Consider the following 25,098-nt stretch of genomic DNA (forward strand, 5'->3'; position numbering starts at 1 on the left):
ACCTGCAGAGCTCCCACAGACAGAACCACTGCATCACAGAAGGGAATTACAGAATCACACAAAGACTAACTTCTTCCTTCTAGTCATAATTGGGTGGTCCCACTATCAAATGACCTGGCGTCTTGAGGTTCTTAAGGCTACATGCCAAAAGAAAGGCCTGGTTTTGCTTCCTTGGAAGTGATGAGAATGTTTTCTCTTTACCTACCTCATGGGGAGCCTACCAGCCAAGGCCTCAGCACCTCAGGACACTGGAGGCAAAGAAGAGTCTGGAACTGAATGGGATTAACCTTGGGGAAGAGGGGTAACTACAGGGTTGGTTCCTAAGGCAACCATTCAGTATAATATATCCAAAGGAACTGGCAAAGAGAGGCTTGATTCAGGCCATTGCCAATACCAAAGAAGGCCTCCAGCAGGAAGCTCCAAGCAGTGATAACCCTTGGAATTAAACACTTGACACTCTACTGGGGAACCAGCCATTCCAAACAAGGTCCCAAACAGTGACCAGGGGTCCAGGACACAGAATCTATTCCCCGGGCAATGAGACCAGCAAAATCCAGGGTAAGGTTCCTGTCCCAGTTCTCTGCTAGAACTGGCAGAGAGATCCAGCTGTCTGGACTGGATGAGTGTGGGAGGGAGAAGGCATTTAAGAAAGGCAAAAGGAAGGCCAGAGTTCATCACAGCCAAGAAGCCAGGCCTCCAGCAGCCTACCAAATTCCAGAGCTGGAATCTCAAGAGGTCTCAGGGACAAGGGAGGTGGAGAGAAAGTGGAAAGCAGCTCAACAGAGTCAGGGCAGGTGGGTAATGACACCAAATGAAGGAAAACTTTGAAAGAAAAGACAAGTCTGTCAAGCTGGATGGCAGAAAAACTGAGATGAATACAAGACATCACCCTTGTTATTCACTGGGGGTGGGGGGAGCGGGCAGCAGTTGTCCAAGCAGCTAAGGGCAAAGGAAGGCAGAAGAACCAATCCATGCAAAGACCCAGAAGTAACAAACAACATGATTTCTCTGGTTTGGCCACGATGAGTTGCAAAGTGCAAGGGAGAAGTGATAGAAGGTGAGGTTGGATATTGACAGGGGTGGGATCAATCTCTTAGGACAAGTCAGAGATTCTGGACTTCATCCTGTATGGGAAGCCATTAAAAAGTACATTCATCCCCATGACAATTATTTGCTGATGACCTACTGTGTGCTAGGCACTAGTTAAGGTGATGGAGACACAGTGGTGAACAAGGCCAGCAACAATTCTGAAACTCATGCTCTAATAACCGCATTCTTGGCACACTGGCTGTGGGGATTAGGGACTCTGTGTTTCTTGTACCTCTTGAGGGCAGAGGTTGGGTCTCATTTTCTACTATATCCTGAAGGCTCAGCTAAATTTCTTCCATATAAAGTTTTCCAGTTGGGTTTCCAATTAGTGTTTATTGTGGGAAAGGGTGTTTTCTGTATTTTTTTTAAATGTTTTTAAAAAATAAGATCCTAACATGGTCAGATTTATATTTTAGTTCATTATTTTGGCAGCTGGGTGGAGGCAGCCAGAATGAGCCCAGCTAGAAACAAGGGGTTCTCAACTAAGGGGTGGTCATTGTCATCAACAGATAGTAGGGGTCCAAGCTAGAGGGACAGTGGTGGAGACGGAGGTAGTTTTAGTCCCCTGGACGACTGATTCACTGACAGCTCACTCAGCCTTCACAGACTTTGTACGTCTCTCATCAAACCACTGCAGCCTTCTTTGAACCCTCATTGGCTCCTGTTTTCACTCTAAACCTCAGCATGATTTACTTTTACCCTGGGACAGCCAGGTTTTCAAGGTCAAAGGCAACAGTAGAGAGCTTGGTCAGCTCCAGGATGACCCTGGGCACAGCCTGGGGCAGTCGTAATGCTGCAGAGCGTGGTGGTGACACATGAGGTCACTGGGACTTTAAATCAGCCCTGATGAATTTCCTCTGCTGCTGAGAGGAAGCGCTGGAAACATCCTTGCTGCGGATGCTGATGGCTACTTCAAAAGACAGGAATTCACGCTCCTAGGAACTGCATGGAGATTGGCCATGGATTCCCAAGTACCTGGCCTCCAGTATTTCCACTGGTTGTGATTCTAAGGGCTTCCCTCATAGCTCAGTTGGTAAAGAATCCACCTGCAATGCAGGTGACCCCGGTTTGATTCTCGGTTGGGAAGATCTGCTGGAGAAGGGATAGGCTACCCACTCCAGTATTCTTGGGCTTCTCTTGTAGCTCAGCTGGTAAAGAACCCGCCTGCCATGTGGGAGACCTGGGTTCGATCCCTGGGTTGGGAAGATCACCTGGAGAAGGGAAAGGCTACCCACTCCAGAATTCTGGCCTGGAGAATTCCATGGACTGTGTAGTCTCCGTGGGGGTCCCAAAGACTTGGACACGACTGAGCAACTTTCACTTTCACGATTCTAAGAAGTTTTGCCACAAGATCTAAGATGGTTCTTTGTAGCTCCTAAGATCTCAAGTGATTAAGACAGAAGAGCAGCTCTGATTCAAACTTATAATAAAACATGTATCTGAAGTACAGAGTGGCTCGCATGTTATGAACCCAATAGTAGCTCTTTTGTATAGCACTTTACAGTTCATAAGAGCCCTTATATAGTTTATTTGCATTTTTCAATAATCCTGTGGGCAAGGTAAACTAGATATTATTACTCCCATTTTGTAGGTGAGAAAACTGACGCTGGGAGAGGTTTTGACTGGCCCAGAGACATATGGACTATAGGTGACAGAGCAGAAATTCCAACCCAGGTTTCACTCCATATTCAAGCCTCTGTCCACCAGAGATCCAACTCCAGAAAGCAGTAGGGTTGACCGTGGTCATGAGTTAACATCTCTGTGCCAGTCCTCATTGAGGCTGGTCCTCTCTTTGCTGCTTTTCCTCATAAGACAAGGACCCAGTCTGGAGTCTGCAGAGTGCTACCAGGATGCACCCACTGCAGAGTAAAGCGAACTATCCCTCCCTGGAAGCCTCCTCACACCAACCTCATCATGGCAGCAGACAATTTGTCTTTTGATCTAAGCAAGATTTATGCCCACCAACAGGAGTTCTTGCACTGTGTCAGCACACTTCTCCTGATGATTTACTTTGTACCAAGCCTCGCCCTAATTATATAAAAATAAATAAGACAGTGTAGGCCCTCAAAGAGCTCCAGGTTGATTTAGAGATGGACAGATTAGTAAGGACTGTATTACTAATAAATATGGTATTACAGCATCGGGTTAGCAACTTGGCCTTTTCTTTGTGAAAACTTGGCCCACAGCGCTGTGCCTGGCCCACAGCAGGATGCAGTAGACACTGACTGGATAAATAAATGAAACTAAGACAAAACATGACAACAAATGGTGCACACGCTTCAGTGAAAGCATTGCTCTTCTCCACCTTAAAACTTCCATCTTCCCACAGCCCCTTTTCTCTTTATGCCTGTGCTGAAAGAAAAAGCATCCTTCTTTCCTGTTGGAACTAAGCCCTTCACAGCGATGTCCCTCTTCAGCCTCATTGCATTGGCAGCCCTGTTCCAGCCACATCCCCCAGCCCCCGCCCTTGCCTCTGTCCTCAGAAGATTTCTCTCTTCCCTGCTCTCTGATCCTTGTGTTCAGGTTTCTGTCCCACCCCAGGTTCCCCGAGCTTATAAAACTAACAAACCAAGCTCTCCTTTCAAGTGTCTATGCTCGTCCTCAACCTCCTTTGACCATCGAATCTCCTGATTCTGTTGTTCACGCCTGCAGCTGGGTTTCTCCTCAGCCTTCCATTTGTACCACGTCCTTGCGTTAGCCTCCACCTGAGCTGGTCTCTGATGCATCATCCCCAATCCCCATCGCCAAGGCCAGTGGTCTCATCTCCGGTTCCCAGCTCCCTGACCTCCTGCTGAAATCCCCCGGGCTTCTGCGACGCTGCAGTTCCTGGCTCGCTTTCTCCCTCTCCTGTCAATAATCATCTCTATCTGGCTGCTCTTCCTCTGCTTTCCTCTTAATGCAAGTTCCTGCCAAGATTCCCCTGTTACTTCACATTAACTCCCTTGAGAACTAATTTAATGTCAAAGCTTCCAATTCAGGAAGCCTTTCCAGTCACCACCTCCCACCCCCACCACCCCACCCCACCCCAACCCTGTAGAACCCAAAAGAACCACAGGGACTGAAAATGCAAGAAAGAAAAAGGTCCCCGAGGGCAGGGGAAGGGATGGGATCAACAGAGTTTCAATGTCAGACTCTCACCGCCTCTGACACATTCTGCTTGTCCTGCAATGAACTTTTTACCTAGCCCTGCCACCAGCTCACAAGCTCCTAAGACAGGACCTGTCCCACTCTGCTCTGCTGCCCCCGTTCGGCTCATGGAGTGCTCAGACAGACAGGCAGACATAAGCATCTAATGGATAAAAGAAGAAAAACCAAAGTTGAACATGCGTGAAGGCATAAACTGGTCAACTGTGAAACACTAAAAGACGATAAGGCTCGCCATCAACAGACTTCATAGGAAACTTCCAGGTTGCTCGGGCATTTTACAGGTCTGTCCATTTTCTGGCTCTGTTGGACATTTGATGTCCAAATGCCTGAGAACATGGAAGTGCTTATTCCGGAACTGGCCTGGGATTGAGAAGCACAGACTGTAGCGACAGAGACAGAGAGGGAGAAGCTGAAGAGGAGCTGAAGAGGACCGCAGCCTCGGAAACCATCTCTTTCTCAATGTGTTCAATCAGTGAACATCCACTAAGCACCTCTGAGGCGCCAGGATCTATGCCAGACACTGGGAACACGGCTTTGAACAAGATGATAAGGTCCTTGCCCTCCTGGATCTTATATAGTTCGGTGAGAAGAGGTGAATAAATACAAATAAATAAGAAAAACAGCGGGCAGTAAATAAGCGCTTCTGCATCAGATCCTTGACCATCAATTTCAAACAAAGTCAGCCCTGACTGGTGACTCCTTCTCTCTCCTGAGTGTTCACACAAACAAATCCAGTTCCCTGCTTCGAGGTTTGTTTTGTGTTTTTCTCCTCCGGTTAGGTCAGCAGCTACAGCATAGATGTGCTGGCTTTTTTAATCTCCAACGAAACCCTGTTTGGATGAACACTGCCCCCCGCATCTGCGGAGGCCTCTGAAACCGCTCCACGCGGACAGCTTGGGCAGCCAGACGCCTTGGTCTCAGAGACCTCCCGCCCCTTAAGAAGAGCCAGGATGCTGCGGATTACTTCCCAGAAAGCTACTTGGGGATGCTTTTTCAGGTTGTGTTCCATTCTGTCAGAGCCCTCCGGACTCAGCTGATTGCTGGTGGTAGATTTCTGTGTTATTTAGGGCACCAAAGTCCCACAGTCTTGACACAAACTTAAAATTAGAAATATATTAAATATAGGAAAGGAGGAAGGTCATTCAGGAAAGGCAGCCTTCTGAGGGAGATGCAGGACAAAGACGCCCTGGAAACTTCCAGGTTCATTAATGGGTTTTACACAGCATTCAAGTGGTATTTCTCCTTCAGAAATAACACTGTGGAAAGCGTAGGGGACTGGCTCAAACCTCAGCTAACACAGCTGAGTGAGTGACTCTGCAAACTAAAAATAGCTTCTTTCCCACTCATTCTGACAGATTTCACTTAGACCCTGTGCACAGGTTGATTCTCCAACAAACAGTTTCAGTCCTGTAGCAAAATGAGGGTTGGTGACATTTGGGCTTGACAATTACCCAATCCCTGGTTCAACTTTTGTTTATTTCCATGTTTCTTGCTCCAATGGCTGCATATGTGCACACGTGCACGTGTGCACTGAGCTCCCTGGCTGGGATCTGGTGCTCTTCAACCAGACGTGGGCAGAATTTAAACCAGGAACATGACTCAGGACCATGGCTGCAGACGGAGCCCAGAGCCAGGCTCTCAGAAACAGTGGGAAGCAGGCTCTTTGTCTCAGCAAGCCTCTCCGGGTCTCAGTTTCCTCACTTATAAAACAAGGATAAACATTCCTATTCTGGCCTACTTCACAGCATCACACTGGGATCAAGAGAGAGAACGCACATGAGAGTTACTTTCTTTTAGACAGGATTCCTACCAGAAGGATGGATGGCAGTGATGGAACACGTGAAACAGGCAGCCAGACTATAAAACTCAGCTGGACCACTGGCCGGGGCAGCCATCCCGCTCCTCGACCTTCCGTCCAGGAGCTAAAAGCAGATCCAGATTCAAGGCTTTAGTTCATGTTGTCCCCTCTGCCTGGAATGTCCTTCTCCCTTAGCTAAACTCCTATGCATCTCTAAGAACCCAGTCCAAACACTTTTTTTTGGTTATTGTCTTCAGAGTAAATCATTCCATCTTCACTGCTCCCTTGGCCCTTTTGCACATGTCTCCCACAGCACTTTTCACTCTACATGGTAAGGAATTTATTTATACACCTGGAAATTCTTTGATGGCAAAGAGTATTTATCTTTGTGCCCACCTCCCCAGCCACCACCGTGTGATCCAAAGTAAGCATATGGTAGATGTCAACCAATGTTCCCCAAGTTGCCTACAGAATGGGCAACAGCCCAAAGCCAAGAAGGGGATAAACCCAAGAGACATGCACAAAGGTGGGATAACACACACAGAACCAGCAACGGGAGTGGCAGGAGGGGGATGTAGGAACTTGGAGTCACCCAGGTCTGCTGTTACCAGCAATAAGGTCACAGCCACAGGGACAGGAGTCAGAGCCGAACTGCAGGTCCTGGGAGGGCCAGGTGGGAGCATCGAAGTCCCAATGACCTAAACTGGAACTGGAGGCCCTGGGCATGAGGAACAAGGGCAGAAAGCAGAGCCAACATTTCCAGATCTGCCAAAGTTGGGCCAGCAGCTTGGGGTTGAGTGACCTTGGCTATGACACCTAGGGACTCTAGAGGCAGGAGTCATTACAAATTTAAGTAATGATCATCTCCTTAAAATAAGAATCAGACGTGGAAGGGACTTTAAGAGGTATAAGAAACTTGAGGAATCACCTGGTCTAACAACCCTAACCTATATATTGGAGAACTAAGCGTACAGGAGGAATGGGGTTTATCCAAATTTAGCCAGTCAGGGCAGAATCATGGGGCTTCCCTGGTAGCTCAGCTGGTAAAGAATCCACCTGCAATGCAGGAGACCCTAGTTCAATTCCTGGATCAGGAAGATCCGCTGGAGAAAGGATAGCCCAGTACTCTTGGGCTTCCCTGGTAGCTCAGACGGTAAAGAATTCACCTGCAATGTGGGAGACCTGGGTTCGATCCCTGGGTTCAAAAGATCACCTGGAGAAGGGATCAGCTAGCTACTCACTCCAGTATCCTGGCCTAGAGAATTCCATGGACAGAAGAGCCTGATAGACAACAGTCTATGGGGTCAAAAAGAGTTGGACATGACTGAACAACTCTCCAAAAAAAAGGGGATGGGTACAGGAGGAAAGGGGTTTGCCCAAGTTTGCCCATTCAGGGAAGAATCATGGCTAGACCCAGGTCTTTTGAACCCCAAGCTGGACCTTGTACCCTCAGAGGCTGTTGACCTTCAGTCAAGAATGTCTCCTGATAGTTCTACTAACATAACAGGTACCCTACTCTAGCTGCTTCAGAATCCTGGGGGAGCCCCACTGAACCCACTAAGTGAGTAAAGATACTTCTGTCCTACTGGGAAGTGTGGGCTTCTCCCTTTGGGTGGAGTTCGGAAGCAGTGTTCCACAGGAGATGAACAGAGAGTAGCCCCACCGGGAACTTAGAAAGCAAAAGGCTCCTGGCAGGGAGCAGACAAACCAGTTCACCCACACCCTACCCTGATATGTGCATGGGGGTAATCCCAACCATTATGCTCACCCTGGAATTTTCCAAGAGTGGTTAGAGAGGGCTAGTACCTAAGGCAAAGCTGAAAGTACATGAAACACAGTCTTCAGTACTGTAAGAACACTGAACCACGGCCTGTCTGGTCTAAAATCTCAGTCTTTCTCAGGCTAGAGATAAGACAGGGCTCAGAAGAAAAGAATTGGGACTCTCAAAGAATCAGAGATCCTGACTCCCAGAACTTCCCTGCGGGTGAGCATACACAGGCAACATTGTTTCATCTCTACAGAGAGTATGAGAGCTTCAAGTCTAAGTCCCAGCCCCACAGTTTACCTACTGTGTGATCCAAGGCCAGCAACTAACCCATTAGTCTCCTTATTTTTACTACAGTGATTATAACATCTATGTCCAAGTTTATTGTAAAAATGAAAGAATAAATGTAAAGCATTTAGCATGCTTCCTGGGCCATAATAACCACCAAGTTACACAGGATTTATTTGCTTTCCTTTGTTCGTGGGAGGGGTCAGTCAGACCGGAGTCCAGCTGTGTCTACCTGTGCCTTCCTCTCCCACTTGGTTGTCTCTCTGGATCCTCCTGGGCAGACATCCTACCTGAGGCCTCAGCCCAGATAGCTCCCTCCTCCCTGTTTATCCCTGGACATAGCAGAAGGTAACAGGTCAGCTACGGGCTACTCCGGTCAGCAATCAGCTCAGTCCAAGGCTGTTCCTTTCTTCCCAGGTGTCTGTGCACCTCCCTGGCCAAGCCCCTACCAGGGTATCCCCCAGTTTATTACCGCTCTGGTCTTCCCTAAGGTGAACCCACTCCTAGCAGCTTACAGCTCTGGGCCTCCGGCAAATAGCTGCCTGAGCAGCCAGACCTAGACATCAACAGCAGACAGAATTCCCAGATCCAATTTACCAACAGGAAACGACCTGGGGTCTGCGCCTGCAGTGAGACCAGTGAGTACACACACTGGTACCAGCTTTCCGGAGTCTGGAGAGGAAACAGAGGGGAGCACAGAAATGAAGCTGCTACAGGGCTCAGAGCTCAAGCTGACTCCTCACACCGCCCTGCCAAGAAGCTCAATAAAAAAATCACATCAGGGTGAGGCTCTCCAGCTATCTGCTTGCACTGCCACAGGGCTGCATAGCATGACCACCACCGGGCCTTCCAAGGCTCCAAAGGGGAAGAAGAGAAAGGACCCCACAGGTACTGCATGCTGGGCGGATGCCAAAAACTGCGTGTGATCTTCATCGATGACCTTCTGTGGTAGGTACTCTTGCCTCACCTTGCCAATAAAACCAGAGACTCAGAAAAATCCATGAAGCCAGTGTGCCTCTGCTATGCTACCTGACCACTACATCTTAAGCATCCTGGGAAAGAAAAGGAAAGCAAAAGAGTCTGCAGCAACAGGTACCAAGCTCTCAGCACCTTCCTCGCTCAGCAGACAGCACTAGCTCAAGTTCTGCATTCCCTCCTTCACTGGAGTCAGCGTCTCTCAAACACAATCTACAGAAATACAGCAGAAGCCATGAAGATGCTCATGGCCTTTGCCCCTGCAATGTCATCCCCAAGATTTTCCCTTCAAGAAACAGTTAACAGAATATTTGCTGCAGAATTCACTATAGTGACTAAAAAAATTAAAAAAAAAAAAAGGAAAGAAAAGAAATGATCTCAATGTCCAATATTCACAGAATGGTTTGGAAAACCCCAGAACCTTCAAACCATATAATATTAGACAGTCATTTTGAGTAATCAAAGACCAGGAAGAAACAAAGCAAGGCATTTGTGATCAAATAAATGAAGTCTGAGTATAAAACATCATAAATGCCATCACTACAACTTTGTGAAGTATCTACATGTGTATAGGCAGAAAAGGAATGTGGTTGTGTTAGGGTGGCAAGATAACAGGTGGTTTTATTACTAGCGTTATCATCTCTAAATTGGTATTGTTCAGTTCCTTTACAACGAAAGGAAAAAACAGACAGACTCAATCCAGCACCAAGGAAAGACCCAGGAGGACCAGGGCTGGGATGTGAGGCAGAAATTGAGAACCGTCCTACATACCCGGAAGGAGGAGGCCAGGCAGGCCCCGGGGGAGGGGAAGCCCTCTAGGTATGGAGAGGGTTGTAATTAGTCTGATGCTAATTACAGAAGTCTCACTAGCTTATTAATTTTTTTGGCAGACTCAATGAAGACTGAACTCCTACATGAAGCCAGCTTGGGTTCAGAGGCACATTTCCTGAGTGGCCATCCTCCTTCTCCTCAGAAACCTAGCCTTTCCTTTTCTTTTCTTTTTTAAGGACAGCAGTAAAATACAGTCTAGTAATAGAAACACATACCCTGCAGGAATGAAGACTCCTGCCTTAAACGGAGAAATTCAAGACATTTCAGGGAACCAAGGGGCTTGAATAAGCAGCTGAAAGACTGTGCTTTCTACACTGGGAAATATAAACAGAAGCGCAAACTACTCAGCTTAGTAGTAGAGGCCCCTCTGATAAAGTTCCAACTCATCCTTCTGACATTACCTCATATTCCCCACCACAGACACCCCAGGCTCCAGCCAAACAGAACCACCAATGCTCCCCAAACACTGTCCTCACTTCCCCACCCCGACTCTGCTGCAGCTGCTGTGCCCACCAGAAAGTCCTCCTTTCCCTCTCATGCCTGCTCAAGTCTCACCCATACTCCAAGGCACAGCTCAAGCCAGGCCCTCCACAAAGCCCAACCCAGCCCTGTACCCTGAATGCAGCTCTCACCCTCCAAAGCAGACCCGGAGCCCCTGGAATCTCTAAAGGAGTCACAGACAGTCTGCCCTACAGTACAGGTATCTGGGTAACTACCTTTTCTACCATATTCAACATGAACAACAAAGCAAAGACCCCTTCAGCCTCCTGTGTGGAACTCACTGTATGGCCTGGACTATAAGCACACAGTAGGCCTTCAGTGAACACTCCCCCAAACGACAAGGAAGAGAGACACATCACCCCTGTGGAAAGAGGTCACTTCCTACCTCGGTTGCTCCCGTTAAGCAAGGCAGACACGAAGGTGTGCCCTTCTGTGGCCCGGAGCCAGGGAGGGATGGATCCCGCTTCTCTGACTGCCAGCCTTCACGAGTCTCCACTGTCCTCCCCAGCTGCCCGTAGTCCGCTCGGCCCCAGGTGAACACCTTGCCGGTTACTACAACAAAAGCAAAACTTGAATTAAGGCTATATTCCATGGCTGTGCTCCCAGGGGTAAGCAAAGAACTACAAGAGAATGCGTGATCACTCATTTCAGTACCAGTACCACGCAGCAGGGGCCTTCCTACCTTCCTGTAAAGAAAGTGCACGCATGCACATGTTTACAGATATGGGAAGTGAGGCTCAGAGAGGTGAGATGTCTGGCTTGACCAAGATCCAACAAGGGGTGAATGCCAAAGCTGGGTTCTAACAGAGGCTGCTCCTGCAGCCTGGGCTCCTGCCTTTTACATGTGGACATGGCCACCGAGAACACTTCAACCGCTCTGTATGTAACACTTCTAACCCCCCTCCCCTTCCCCACACCCGCCTTGCACTTTGCAGGGGAAAATGATATCTGTTCTTGGGCTCCCCTCCCTCTCATCTAATCCAGAGCCCCCCATCAGCCACTTTGCGGTTCCCCAGGCTCCTGATCTGCCCCCGGCCACAACCTCTCAGTGGCCACTGGCACATGTCTTCCCCTCCATGTAACACAGAGGACCTTCCAGAGTCTGTGCTCTTACCCACAGGAGCAATGCTAACAGTCCCAAGGCGAGTGCCTATGTGTGCTAGAGCGAAGGGAGTGAGAGGGGAAAAAAAAAGACAAAATCACTTGGAGCCAGAAAAGCAGTCAGCCCACCCCTCAGATGCACCATCTGGGAAGCTGGCCAGCGCTAAAGACGACTGAAGAAAATGAAGTTCGGAAAAAAGGAACTGGCCTTTCCTCTCCCCGATAAGAGAGAATTCACCGAACTTATTCAGTTGTACCAAGTGCCACGTTTGTTATTTCAACAGAAATGCAAAATCTGACGAGGCATAGATTATTAACAGATTCTCTGCAATAAATATGCATAACCATGTGCGCTGTATAAATTCTTTATACATGTTTGTTTTAACAAAGAAAAACTTTGCTTAAGAGACAAAACACCAAGTAATGCATATTAAATTCTAGATGAATCTACTACATACTCTGTGTTTTAGTATCAGAGCTTCATCTGGCCCCACATTCAACTTATGGTTTATAGTGTCAGTGAAAAAACAACCAGAGAACTCACAGGGGAAATGTCAGAGTTGTGAAGGGGTACAGGGCTCCGCAGGAACACAGTTCTCAGGACCAATCTGCTCACAGACACCAACGTCAATACCAAGAAGTTCTTCCTGGCTTCCTCAAAGAGGGAACCAAGTCTGTGCAACCCATGGGGTAGCAGATATATTACAAGAACAGGGAGAGGGTCCATTCAGATGTGCTGTTTCCTGGCCCCACACGCGCTGTTCCTTTTGCCATGGATGCCCTTTCCTTACATCATTCACCTGACAAACTATGACTCAACCTTTAGAGTCCAGCTCATGGATCCCAGTTCTGCAAAACCTTTCCTGACTTTAAACTCTCCTCAAAATGGAAGAAACCTCCTTCCTGCAAGCACCTTTATTACTGTGCTCATCAACCACTATGATCCCATGAAACAGGTGAGAAGATTAAGGTTCAGAGAAGTGACCAGCCCCGGGTCACACAGTTAAGCCACATCTCCTTCTACTAGTTCACGGCACCACTCTGCATTGGTTGTCCACACTGGCCCACATCAACGTCTCTTAACTCTTCCTTAACTTCTGTAGGGTTAGCGGTGGGTGGAGGGGCGGAAGCTCAAGGGCCCAGGACCCACAAAGCATTCCCAGCTGGGAAACTGTCCCTCTGCTTGAGCTGGCTGGGATTTACCACCAGGCTGCCCTAGCAAGAAGAGCCCCAAGAAGCCAGAGGATGAGACTGCTATTTCTTAAAGGACACTAGCATTCCTCCGCTGAGAAGAACTGGCAAGTTGCTAACTGCAAGACTACAGAAAGAACTGTGTTATCACAAACTCCACAGTGAATCCTTTCTTATCAAGTAAGACGTCTTAGAATCTTCTCTGCTATTGATTACTGATGTCCAAGACAGGCAAGACTGCCAGAATATGGCACTACCATGATTACATTTCCAATAGCAATTCAACCATTCCACTTATACAGCACTTTTCACCTTCAAAGCACTTTACAAAAATGAACTAATTAATCTCCATGCTCCCTGGGGATGCCACAGACATTTTATTAGAGACAGTCAGGCTGCCTGGATGGCCAGCCTTCGAGCGCCAACCTAAGATTGCTCAGTCAGGTAGGTCCACTCCCCGAAGCTGTCTGTTTCTCCCCAAAATGCATTTTGCATCAGAAGGCTCACAGGGGACAGAGGAAGTGATCCCTTTTTTCTTTTCCTTTAAGCTGACCACCTTCCAGGGGTCTAGCATATTCACAGACCATATCTCAATCAATCCTCATAAGAATTCTGGGAATTATAGTTTATTAAGCTTATTTTACAGATAAGATTAGATGACTTGAGAGGTTAGATGACTTGATCAAGTCCATGAAACCAGCGGGTGATAAAAAGCAAGATTCAAACCTCTGTCTTCTGATTCTAAGACCAATGGCAGATTCAGTGATTGCACAGCTGCTGTCACAAACTGATGAAACCTGGCTGATGAAACAGCCGTTCTCACAATGTTTGAAGAGGGGGAAAACTCAGATTAAATGGATATGTTCTGTGTACCATCCAGCTTTCCTCACTAGAATGGCCTCCTTCCCAGGAGACCATTCAGAACTTGGAACTACAAGCACTGAAATAAAGGCATTAAACACAAGGATTGCGATTTTTAGGTCACCTGGAATAAAAGAAAACAATGAATCCACGTACAAAAGACGTTCATTAATGCACTGTAGATCAATGTCTGCCTGCCTCGAGCTGAAGCATGCTGGCAAATCAAGCACATTCCGATCCCAAATGTATAACAAATGAATCTTTACCTTATAGTAAATAATAGCACAGGGCTTCCCCAGTGGTTCAAGCAGCTAAGAATCCACCTGCAATGCGGGAGACGCAAGAGACGCGGGTTCGATCCCTGGGTTGGGGAGATCCCTTGGAGAAGGAAATGACAACCCACTCCAGTATTCTTGTCTGGAAAACCCCATGGACCGGGGTGTCTGGCAGGCTACAGTCCATGGGGTCGCAATGAGTCAGACACAAGTGAGCACACAGCACATAAGCACAGATAACTATATTTTACTGTGATAAAAAAAAATAGATACATTAATGTCATCCAACAAGTATAGGTGTGTATACACCTCAAAATAAAGTCAGCAAGTAAATTATAATTTAAAGGCACATCCATGTGAGAGTTAACATAGGATAACCAAGAAACATACATGGCCAAGGGTCCCAAAGCAATGGAGAAAGCAATGGGGCCACATGAGTGGTATTGACAAGGTAGGTCTAGGGAACTTAGAGGGAGCGTTCCAAGTTGGAATTGTCCCAGAAGGCTTGATGGAACAGGTGGCATTAAGCTGAACTTCCGGATAGGAAAAGAAAATGAGAAAATCAGGGAGAACACTCCAGGAGCAGGGAGAGGGGAGAAGCAATGACAGAAATCCAAAAGCACGAGGTGGGCAGGTGGAGAGTGTGAGGGTCATGAGGCTGGGAGGTGGAGGCGAGTCAGGGCTGCCAGCCTGGGGCCACCACAGGGCAACGCCAGGCTCAGGCTCTGGACCTGACCTTCAAGACTTGTTTGCTTGCACTTCTGTCAGCAAAATACTTTCAACATACCACTGATTGTATATCCATATATATATATATATATATATACACATATATATTCATTTATTTATTAACGTACGCACTTGCATTATACATATTTGTGAATTAGATACTTTTATGCAAAGATAAAGATAAAAGTAAAGGTGGCAATGCCAAAGAATGCTCAAACTGCCCCACAATTCCACTCATCTCACATGCTAGTAAAGTGATGCTCAGAATTCTCCAAGCCAGGCTTCAGCAATACATGAACCGTGAACTTCCTGATGTTCAAGCTGGTTTTAGAAAAGGCAGAGGAACCAGAGATCAAATGGCTAACATCTGCTGGATCATCGAAAAAGCAGTTCCAGAAAAACATCTAATTCTGCCTTATTGACTATGCCAAAGCCTTTGACTGTGTGGATCACAATAAACTGTGGAAAATTCTGAAAGAGATGGGAATACCAGACCATCTGCCTCTTGAGAAACCTGTATGCAGGTCAGGAAGCAACAGTTAGAACTGGACATGGAACAACAGACTGGTTTCAAATAGGAAAAGGAGTACGTCAAGGCTGTATATTGTCACCCTGCTTATTTAACTTACATGCAGAGTACATCCTGAGAAACGCTGGGCTGGAAGAAGCACAAGCTGGAATTCAGATTGCCGGGAGAAATATCAATAACCTCAAATATGCAGATGACACCATCCTCGTGGCAGAAAGTGAAGAATTAAAGAGCTTCTTGATGAATGTGAAAGTGGCCAATATTTGGCCACCTGATGCAAGAACCAACTCACTGGAAAAGACCCTGATGCTGGGAAAGATTGAGGACAGGAGGAGAAGGGAGCAACAGAGGGTGAGATGGTAGGATGGCACCATCGACTTAATGGATATGAGTTTGAGCAAACTCTGGGAGATAGTGAAGGACAAGGAAGCCTGGTGGGCTACAGTCCATGGGGTTGCAAAGAGTCAGACATGGCTTAGTGACTGAACAATAAGAAAAACACCTTTATTCAAAACTATCCAGTATAAAAGACCCTGATGCTGGGAAAAATTGGAGGCAGGAGAAGGGGATGACAGAGGATGAGATGGTTGGATGGCATCACCAACCTGATGGACATGAGTTTGAGCAAGCTCCAGGAGTTGGTGAAGGACAGGGAAGCCTGGTGTGCTGCAGTCCATGGGGTCGCAAAGAGTCAGACACAACTGAGCAACTGAACTGAACTGAGTATAAAACACACTCCAAAAGTAGAAAATTTAAAAGAATGAAATAAAAACACAAAAGCCATCATAATTTTCTGTCCCCACGCCCTGGCAATTCATCGGGCATGCTCACTCTAGGGATGACTGCTACACGGGCTCTCAGTCTCAGACTGCAGACTTTGGGACAGAGGTGGGATCTGATGAAATGAGTGTCTTGGGGGTGCGACGTCTGCAAAGAATTAGGGGGGCAGTAATAACACTCATAGCTAACATTTCCTTCCACAGCACCCACTGTGTGCCTAAGCACTCTGTTCTAGGAATTCTCTACATACTGTTCTAAACCATCTCTATGTAGTATCCTAACAACACCATGAGATAGGTACTCTTACCAGCCCCTTCTTACTGACATGGAGAAGGTTCTAGGGGTGAGGAGAGGGGATAAGCAAAGTCATAGTAGGAGTAAGTTAAAAGGAAAGGAAGGAAGGGAAAGAAGCCGCCACAGTGACACAAGCCTGGGATGGATCAGCCACGGCCAAGGCTGAAGTCACGAGGGGCTGGGGAGGTAAGGATTTGCAAGGCTTGACACCCCATTTGATGTGAGAGAAAGGGGATGGGAGGAGGTAAACAGCACTCTGATTTCAGGACTTCAAGGTTAGTGGGAAGGTGGTGATGCCATGAAAAGGAACAAAGGGGCAGAGATGTTAGACTGGGGGCTCCACTGTTGGGACTCAGGAAACGTTATTTCGTTACTAAGTGATTTAAATCCTCTGGGCCTTTTATAGGCCCCTTTTGATAAGCATCTTAACAAACAGTCAAATACAAATAAAGGGGGAGTGAATGAGGAGAAAGAAGACGAGGTGCCAAGCCCTGGGTGCTGTGGAGTCAGAGCAGACTCGGGAAGGGGGGTGGGTGGGGAATGGTCATGGAGCCAGCTTCCTTTACCATCCAGGGGGCTGCCCGAGATGTTGGTAAAGGCAAGGGCTGCAGCCACAGCAATAGGCGCAGTGAGAAGCAGCACCCACAGTATCATCAGTCCTCGGGGGAAGGGGAATCTTCACCCTGTTCAGGAAAAGGGGTCCTGGAGGCAACAAGAAGATAGACTACACTGTAATATAAGGAACATCCATATTTTCTTAACAGAATCTGTCCCAGGAGGAAACAATGCCACTGAAGATATCAAAATGGAGTTATAGCAAATAGAGGTGGGTGTTACAAAAAGAATCCCACAGGGCAGGCAGAGGAAAGTCCACACAAGCTCTTTAGTCCCTCCCACCTGGAATGTTCCAAGATGCTATGACACCTTCTGGAGTACACACACACACGGAGGAAACCTCTGTGCACTGAGGAGTTATATTTATAATTCACCTGTTTACAAACACCTATTACTCTCAGGGTTATTAATTCTAAGTCCTTGGAGTATAAGCACCTCATTTCTATAACCCATCCTCCATTCTGCCATGTGGACAGAGACTTTATAAAAAGGCACTTGATGATAAAAACCAAGAAGTTTTCAACACAGAACTAACTGCCCGAGAGTCACCGAGCAGGAGAGAGGAAAACAGAGAGGGGAGCTCAGAGCACAGGGGCCGGAAGCCAGCACACCAGGCTACTGCCCTCGGGTAGACGTGTCATCCTGCTGTTTCTCAAGGCCTCTACACTGCTTCCCTTCATCCCACTGTCTCCTCTACCCCCCACCCCATTCACCTAGTCAACTCCTAATCACTCTACAGCTCTGCTCAGTCCTCAACCCAAATCAGACTCTTCTGTGAGATGATCTCAGAGAAGCACTTTCCTCATCTGGGGAGCACTTGTCTCAGTTTACAAATGTACACTCATTAGAAGGACTGTTGATTAAAGTCTGTCTCCCCTCCAGAGAGTTGGCTCATGATAGCAGGCGCTGTGTCTGCCCATTCCTGTATCTTAGAAAAATGCCAGCACAGAGTAGATGCTCAATAAAATATTTGTTGCCTGAATGAACATATGAACAATCTAACCATCTCCACTCACCTACTTCTTGCTCCCCACTACTAACCTTTGTCACTTGCTGGCTCTATAATCTTGAACAAATGACTCAACATATGAAAAATGGGAATAAGAACACCTTCTTTGTAGGGCTGTTGCAAGGATACTTTTTCATAAAGTGCATGACACATAACAGTAAATGTTAGCCCTATTACTATTATCCTCCTCAACTCAACACCACCAGGATTTCCATCGCTCCACTCCCAGTTTCTACCGATTTGCCAAATCTTCTCTGCCAGCTGCCGACTACCAATATCTTCGGGCCATTGCTTCTACTAACAATAAGAGAAGAGTACTGAAATTTCACCATTGGATTTTGGGATTTTTATTAGATGCAAGCATAGTATCTGGCACATCGCATCATAGAGCACAAATAAATTTAAACTCAAGGGTGAAAAGGAAGAGGGTGGAAGAGAGCAATGGAAAGCAGATGAAGCAAGGTGAGCTGGAGAAGATAAGATGCTTTAACCAGAGACTCAGAGACCTGGATCCTAAGCCAGGCTTTTCTCCAAGACTACATTACCTTGAACACGTCCCTTCCCTTTGGGACCTGCTTTTCCCATCCACACAGTAAGAGGACTGGGAGAGATGACCTCGGAGACATTCTCCTGGTCTAAACTTTAATAATGATGTCTAAAAATTTTCAGGGTCAAAATGAGTGGTGTACAAGGAAACCAGAACTGAGAGACACATGTACCCCAATGTTCATTTCAGCACTGTTTACAATAGCTAGGACATGGAAGCAACCTAGATGTCCATCAGCAGATGAATGGATAAGGAAGTTGTGGTACATACACACAGTGGAGTATTACTCAGCTATAAAAAAGAACACATTTGAGTCCGTTCTAATGAGGTGGATGAAACTGGAGCCCATTATACAGAGTGAAGTCAGAAAAAGAAACACTAATGCAGTATGTTAATCCATATATATGGAATTTAGAAAAATGGTAATGACGATCCTATATGCAAGACAGCAAAAAAGACACAGATGTAAAGAACAGACTTTTGGACTCAGTGGGAGAAGGCGAGGGTCAGATGATTTGAGAGAATAGCATTGAAACATCTATATTCCCATACGTAAAATAGATGACCAGTTCAAGTTCAATGTGTGAAGCAGAGCACTCAAAGCCTGTGCTCTGGGACAACCCAGAGGGATGGGGTGGGGAGGGAAGTGGGAGGGGGGTCCAGGATGGGGAGGACACATGTGCACCCATGGGTGATTCATGTCGAAGTATGGCAAAACCACCACAATACTGTAAAGCATTTAGCCTCCAATTAAAATAAATTAATTAATTTTAAAAATGAGTGGTGTACAATCTAATCTTATAGGCACCTTCTGAATGTCTAGTCTGACCAGTGTCCTCAACTAAAATATCCACTTTAATATCAAAGTGAATATCATCACTTCATGGCAAATAGATGGGGAAACAGTGGAAACACAGGCTGACTTTATTTGGTGGGGGGGCTCCAAAACCACCGCAGATGGTGATTGCAGCCATGGAAGTAAAAGATGCTTACTCCGTGCAAGGAAAGTTATGACCAACCTAGACAGCATATTAAAAAGCAGAGACATTACTTTGCCAACAAAGGTCTGTTTAGTCAAGGCTATGATTTTTCCAGTAGTCATGTATGGATGTGAGAGTTGGACTATAGAGAAAGCTGAGCACCAAAGAATTGGTGCTTTTGAACTGTGGTGTTGGAGAAGACTCTTGAGAGTCCCTTGGACTGCAAGGAGATCCAACCAGTCCATCAGTCCTGGGTGTACACTGGAAGGACTAATGTTGAAGCTGAAACTCCAATACTCTGGCCACCTGATGTGAGGAGCTGACTCATTTGAAAAGACCCTGATGCTGGGAAAGATTGAAGGCAGGAGGAGAAGGGGACGACAGAGGATGAGATGGCTGGATGGCATCACCAACTCAATGGACATGAGTTGGGGTAAACTTAGGGAGTTGGTGATGGACAGGGAGGCCTGGCATGCTGCAGTTCACGGGGTTGCAAAGATTCAGACACACCTGAGCGACTGAACTGAACTGAATATCAAAGGCCACTAATGTGGTTAACAATCCTTTTTTACTTCAGTATAGTTGATTTATAATGCTGTGCCAATCTCTGCTATACAGCAAAGTGACTCGATTATACACATACATAATTCTTTTTTTTTTTTTGAAGTACAGTTGATTTGCAGTGTTGTGGTAACCAGTTTTAAAAATTGGAAACCTGGCTGTATATCTTATTTTTTCTTTTTTTTTTTTTTTTTGTAAAATTTCCCAAGTCTCCAAAGTTGTACCATGAAGAATATCACATAACAAAGGTTTGGAATTTTTTAAAAATTAATATAGAAATAAAAATTCCAAACATGAGCTGTCCAGCTAAAAAGAAGAGAAGTAATCTGCAAAGAGACTGAATAAAAACATAAGGGCCTGGGGAGAATTACTTATTGGGAGCTGACTCTGTGCAAAACTCTATTTTAGGCATTGCCATGAAGTTCTATAATTTGATCAACACTGAACAATGGGTGTGAACCCCATTTTACAGAAAAAGAAACAGGTCACAGAGGTTAAATGACTTGCTCAAGATCACACAGCTTGTGAGCGACAAACCTGCAACAATGATAATAGCGTGTGTCCTAAGTGATTTCAGTCATGTCTGACTCTCTGCAACCCCATGAACTGTAAGCCTGCCAGGCTCCTCTATCCATGGGATTTTCCTGGCAAGAGTAGTGGAGTGGGTTACGATGCCCTCTTCCAAGGGATCTTCCCAACCCAGGGATCAAACCCACATCTCCTACATCTCCTGCATTGCAAGTGGATTCTTTACCACTGAGCCACCTGGAAAGCCCCAATAATAACTAATATTTGAGAGCACTAACTTTATGCCAAACTCTTGACATGGATTGTCCTGTTTAGTCCATGAACTGCCCGTGAGAAGGCATTATTACAATCCTCCAGTTACAGGTAAGTTAAAGCATAGGGAGGGGTGAAGTCTCAGGTTCAGAGCTTAGAGCTGCCCCTAGTCAGTGCCCCTGGTCACTGCCCTGCAGAGGACCCACCAGTCCGTGTCTGGCTCACACTGCCTCTCCAAAAGGGAACAGTGCACGGACTTCCAGAGGTTGTTCAGAGTCCCAGGGACACCTGTGTGGACTAGGGGAACAAAGCTGGCCTGGTCAGTTTACTAAGGGAGCATCATCCTCGGCCCATACAGCAAAGACATGCCAGACGCTCCACAGAGCTGCTCCATTTTCACCACCGACTTTATTAGCTGTTCAGCTGGGGGCACTGGTGAGAGAAGACCAGACAGACTCTACCTGAGGAGCCCCAGACCAGCTGCAGGACTGTCTATGCCCTGCAGGATGGGGCTTCCCGGACAAACGCAGGGAGGGCTGGTTTCTTCTCCAGTCCTGGTGAGGGCGTCTCGGGAAGCCCCGGTTCCTATGTTTAGCTCTCTCGCCCTCCACAAGCCTGTCCCTCCAAGCACCTCTGTTCTCTCAGCACCGATGACAGCCCTTCTGTCAAGGGCACATTCCACCTCCTTGCTCCCAGGCCTCAGGGCTGTGCTGTGCCCCAGCCCGTATTGCCGGTCAGCCTACTTGTTCCACCCACAGGATCCCTTCTCACTGTTCAGAGTCTGGCTCCAATGCCACTGCCTCCCTAAAACATTCCATTATCCCCTAAGTCAAAACAGGCCATCCCTTTCTTAGGAGCCACTGGCATGGTGCTTATACCCTGTTCCAACTACTATCCTATGCTGCCAAATAGGAGATCATTTGATGAGATGTCTTACATCGCCCACTGTCTTGGTCAAGGTTCTCCAGTGAAAAAGAACCAGGGGGTCCTATAGAGCAAGATGAAGTAGAAGGAACTAGCTCACCCAGTTATGGAGGCTGGCAAGTCCAAAATCTGCAGAGCCAGAGTCCAAGTTCAGAGGCTGTTGGTTGGTGTCAGGCAGGAGAGTTTTACTCAGAGAAGGGTCAGCTTTTTGGGCCATTCAGGTCTTCAACTGATTGGATGAGGCCCACCCACATTAGGGAGGGCAGCATGCTTTACTCAGTCTACATATATGAATGTTAATCTCCAAAAACACCCTTATAGAAACACCTAGAATAACATTCATGCAAATATCTGGGCACCTATGGCCCAGTAAAGGTGACACATTAAAAAATTAACAATCATATAAACCAAAGGGTGCAGAACAGTGACCCTTCCTATGCTCGCTGTATCCCTCACAGCACCTAGCACAGGGCCTGCCCAGAGCAGGTGCTCAGTATTTGCTGAAAGGAAGAAGAGTTGCAGGCATTGCTTACCACAGGCTTTTGTTTGCCACAAGGATGTCACAGACCATCCCATCCAACTCCCCACAAAAGAAAACAAAAGTAAGGAAAATAAATAACTCTTCCAAGTCACACAGACTACTTGGAAGCAGAGCCAAGCACTCTTAATACTCAATAAATAGTTCCTGAGCACTTTCTACACACCGGGTGCTGTCCCAGTGCTAGGGGCCACAGCAGGGAAGGAAACAGACAAAACCCCCTTCCTTGATGAGGTTTACATTCTAGCATTTGGGGGCGGGGGGGTGGGGAGAGGAAGACAGAACAACAGACAAAAATCACATGAAAATACCCCCTGGCAAAGGATTTTAAGTGCTATAGAGAAATACAAAGTAGGGAAAGGGGCCGGGCAAAGCGGGCGTGGGAGGGGGAGGCCAGGACAGGTGCCCAGCTCCACACTTCCTGTCTGGGGCTTTTCCTCTGTAGCACAGCCCCCTTCTTAAAGGAAGACTCTTGCATTGAGGAGACCTCATCCAACTCCTGAAGGGGCAGTGAGATCGGCTCTAACTACCTCTCAGGTCTATGATGAAAAAGGAGACAATAAATACGAAAGCACTTTATAAACTCTAAATAGAGGAACTGGCAATATGACTGTAACTCTTTCTCTAAAGCCAGTTTGCAAGAACCATCCTGAGAGGCTGGACCGCGATCCCCGGCCCTGAGGATGCTTCTCTGGCTGAGTGCAAGGGCTTCCTGCTCCTCCAGGGGCCCAGTGGCACACAGGACCACTAGTCACACCTAGCAGTCACTTGGCACCCACAGGGAAAAAAAAAATCCCAATAGAGGCCGCTGGCTCTGCAGATGTTTTCCATCTCATTCCACATTCCAACTCCAAAGCTTTTCTGCACACTTTCAGAGTCTTATTAATAACATTTTAAAATGTAGATTGCTGCCTAATCTTAGCTGCGTAATTAAAAAAATAATCTTGCTTCTCTCCCTCCCGGCAAGAAAGGGAACTATACCCCAGGGCTTCTGCAGCTAAGAATCACACCCTGCAGAAAAGCTAGCAGGAGCCTGGGTGGCGGGTGGGAGTTGGGGGGAGTTGAAGCCAAGAAGGGAATCTAATCCTTGATTTTCAAGAAAATGGAAAAGGAGGTGAGGGATTTGCCCGAGGATATACAATGTATTTTGGCAGAGCCAGAACCAGAATTTCAGCTTCCTGCTTTCCAAGAGCCTCTGTCCACGGCCTCGTGGGGAGAGGAGAGGAAGCAGGCCACCAGGACGTTCCTGAACCTAGACAGCGCATTAAAAAGCAAAGACCTCACTTTGTCAACAAAGGTCCGTACAGTCAAAGTTATGGTTTTTCTAGTAGTCATATATGGATGTGAGAGCTGGACCATAAAGAAGCCTGAGCGCTGAAGAACTAATGTTTTCGAATTGTGGTGCTGGAGAAGACTCTTGAGAGTCCCTTGGACAGCAAGATCAAACCAGTCCATCCTAAAGGACATCAATTCTGAATATTCATTGGAAAGACTGGTGCTGAAGCTGAAGCTCCAATATTTTGGCCACCCGATGCAAAGAGCTGACTCACTGGAAAAGACTCTGATGCTGGGAAAGACTGAGGGTAGGAGGAGAAGGGGACGACAGAGGATGAGATGGTTGGATGGACATGAGTTTGAGCAAGCTCTGGGAGTTGGTGATGGACAGGGAGGCCTGGTATGCTGCAGTCCATGGCGTCACAAAGAGCTGGACACGACTGAGCGATTAAATGATAACAAGGAACCTGTACCTGTGTGACTGTCTGTCAGCAGCGCTCACTGCGTCAGGACAAACAGCTACAGGTCTCAACTGCTGAAGGTGACTGTGGGACCAAGGCTCAAAATTCTTACACTCAGTTCAGACTCACAGAGCACCAGAGCAGCAAGGGTCCTCAAGGGACTCAAACCCCACGCCCACCATGTGCTTCAGCCATAGAAGTGCAGTCCAGTGAGCAGAGGGACTAACTTACCCAAGGTCACATAGTGGCTTAGAAGCAAAACAGGACTAGAACTCAGGTCATTCTGGCTTCTAGCATATTCTCCTCACAGATTCTTAGAAAAACCTCAGTCAACCTATCAAAGCTTTCATTGTCACCTGCATCCGTTAATTACCCAAGGCCTCCTGGGCTGCTTGGCAGAAAAGAAGAGACCAGTGAGGCCCACACAGCCCCTCACTGCCTGCCTCCCTAGCATGGCTTCTTGGAAGGCCCAAGGGCAAGGTAATGGAAAGAAACACATCCCCACCCTTATCTCAGAGTTCTCCTCTCCCCACCTAGAACTGCCGTCCTGGCCCTGAACTTCGCCTTCAATTGCTGTCTCTTGCAAATGATCATCAGCAGTTTCCATCTCTGTGAAGCTACAAAAAAAAAAAAGAAGAAAAAAGGCCAAGCACTGCACCCAGCTGTTGGTGAGGCCGAGTTTTCCACTGATGACGATGACTCACGGTGCCCAAGCTGGAGGCTGAGCTGGGAATGAGACTTGGGAGATCTGGCAGGGCCAAGGGAAAGCCGCAGTTCTCCAGCACGCCTGGGCCTGCAGAGAGGCGCTGCCTGGGTCCCTTGGGTGAATTCCCGGCACTCGGCTGTGTGAACACAGCTCCCCCTGCAGGCCAACCTGAGGCCAGCGGGACCGGGAGCAGGAACAAACCATTACCTGGGGCCAGGGCATCCTACAGAATTCACCGCGGCATCCAAGCTGTTATGTTAGGAAACCAGGATTGCACCTCCGAAACCCCAAGAGATCCCACAACACTATTTGCATCCTTAGTTTTCAAAGAGAAACTGAACTGTTAGTTAATAGGAGGCCCAGATTAAGATCTTCAAGCAGAGAGGCAGATGTTGCCCCCGAACTTTGGCAGGGCAAAAAATTCACCCGGGGTAGGAGCACGGAGGGAAAGCAGCCTGTCCTGGGATGCCAGTCTGTGATCAACCAGCAAGAACACCTTGGGACCTGACTCTGGATGGTGCCTCGAATTTCTTCTAAACCCACAGACT

At 47.2% G+C, this 25,098-nt stretch overlaps 1 protein-coding gene across 4 annotated transcripts in view; it reads right to left on the reverse strand.

The window, feature by feature from the left end:
• Nucleotides 1-25,098, reverse strand: part of SERGEF (secretion regulating guanine nucleotide exchange factor) — a 255,185-nt gene that overhangs the window by 187,255 nt on the left and 42,832 nt on the right. For 2 of the 4 annotated variants that reach the window (XM_018059619.1, XM_018059620.1), the window contains exons 9-10: nucleotides 10,780-10,946; nucleotides 6,047-6,158 (exon numbers count right to left, since the gene is read on the reverse strand). In XM_018059619.1, coding sequence (XP_017915108.1) covers nucleotides 6,047-6,158; nucleotides 10,780-10,946 — 279 coding nt within the window. The remainder of the gene's footprint in view (nucleotides 1-6,046; nucleotides 6,159-10,779; nucleotides 10,947-25,098) is intronic. The other 2 variants (XM_018059617.1, XM_018059618.1) reach the window with 1 other exon arrangement.

The sequence above is a fragment of the Capra hircus genome, chromosome 15 (assembly GCF_001704415.2).
Source record: "Capra hircus breed San Clemente chromosome 15, ASM170441v1, whole genome shotgun sequence".
In the NCBI taxonomy this organism is placed as follows: Eukaryota; Metazoa; Chordata; class Mammalia; order Artiodactyla; family Bovidae; genus Capra; species Capra hircus.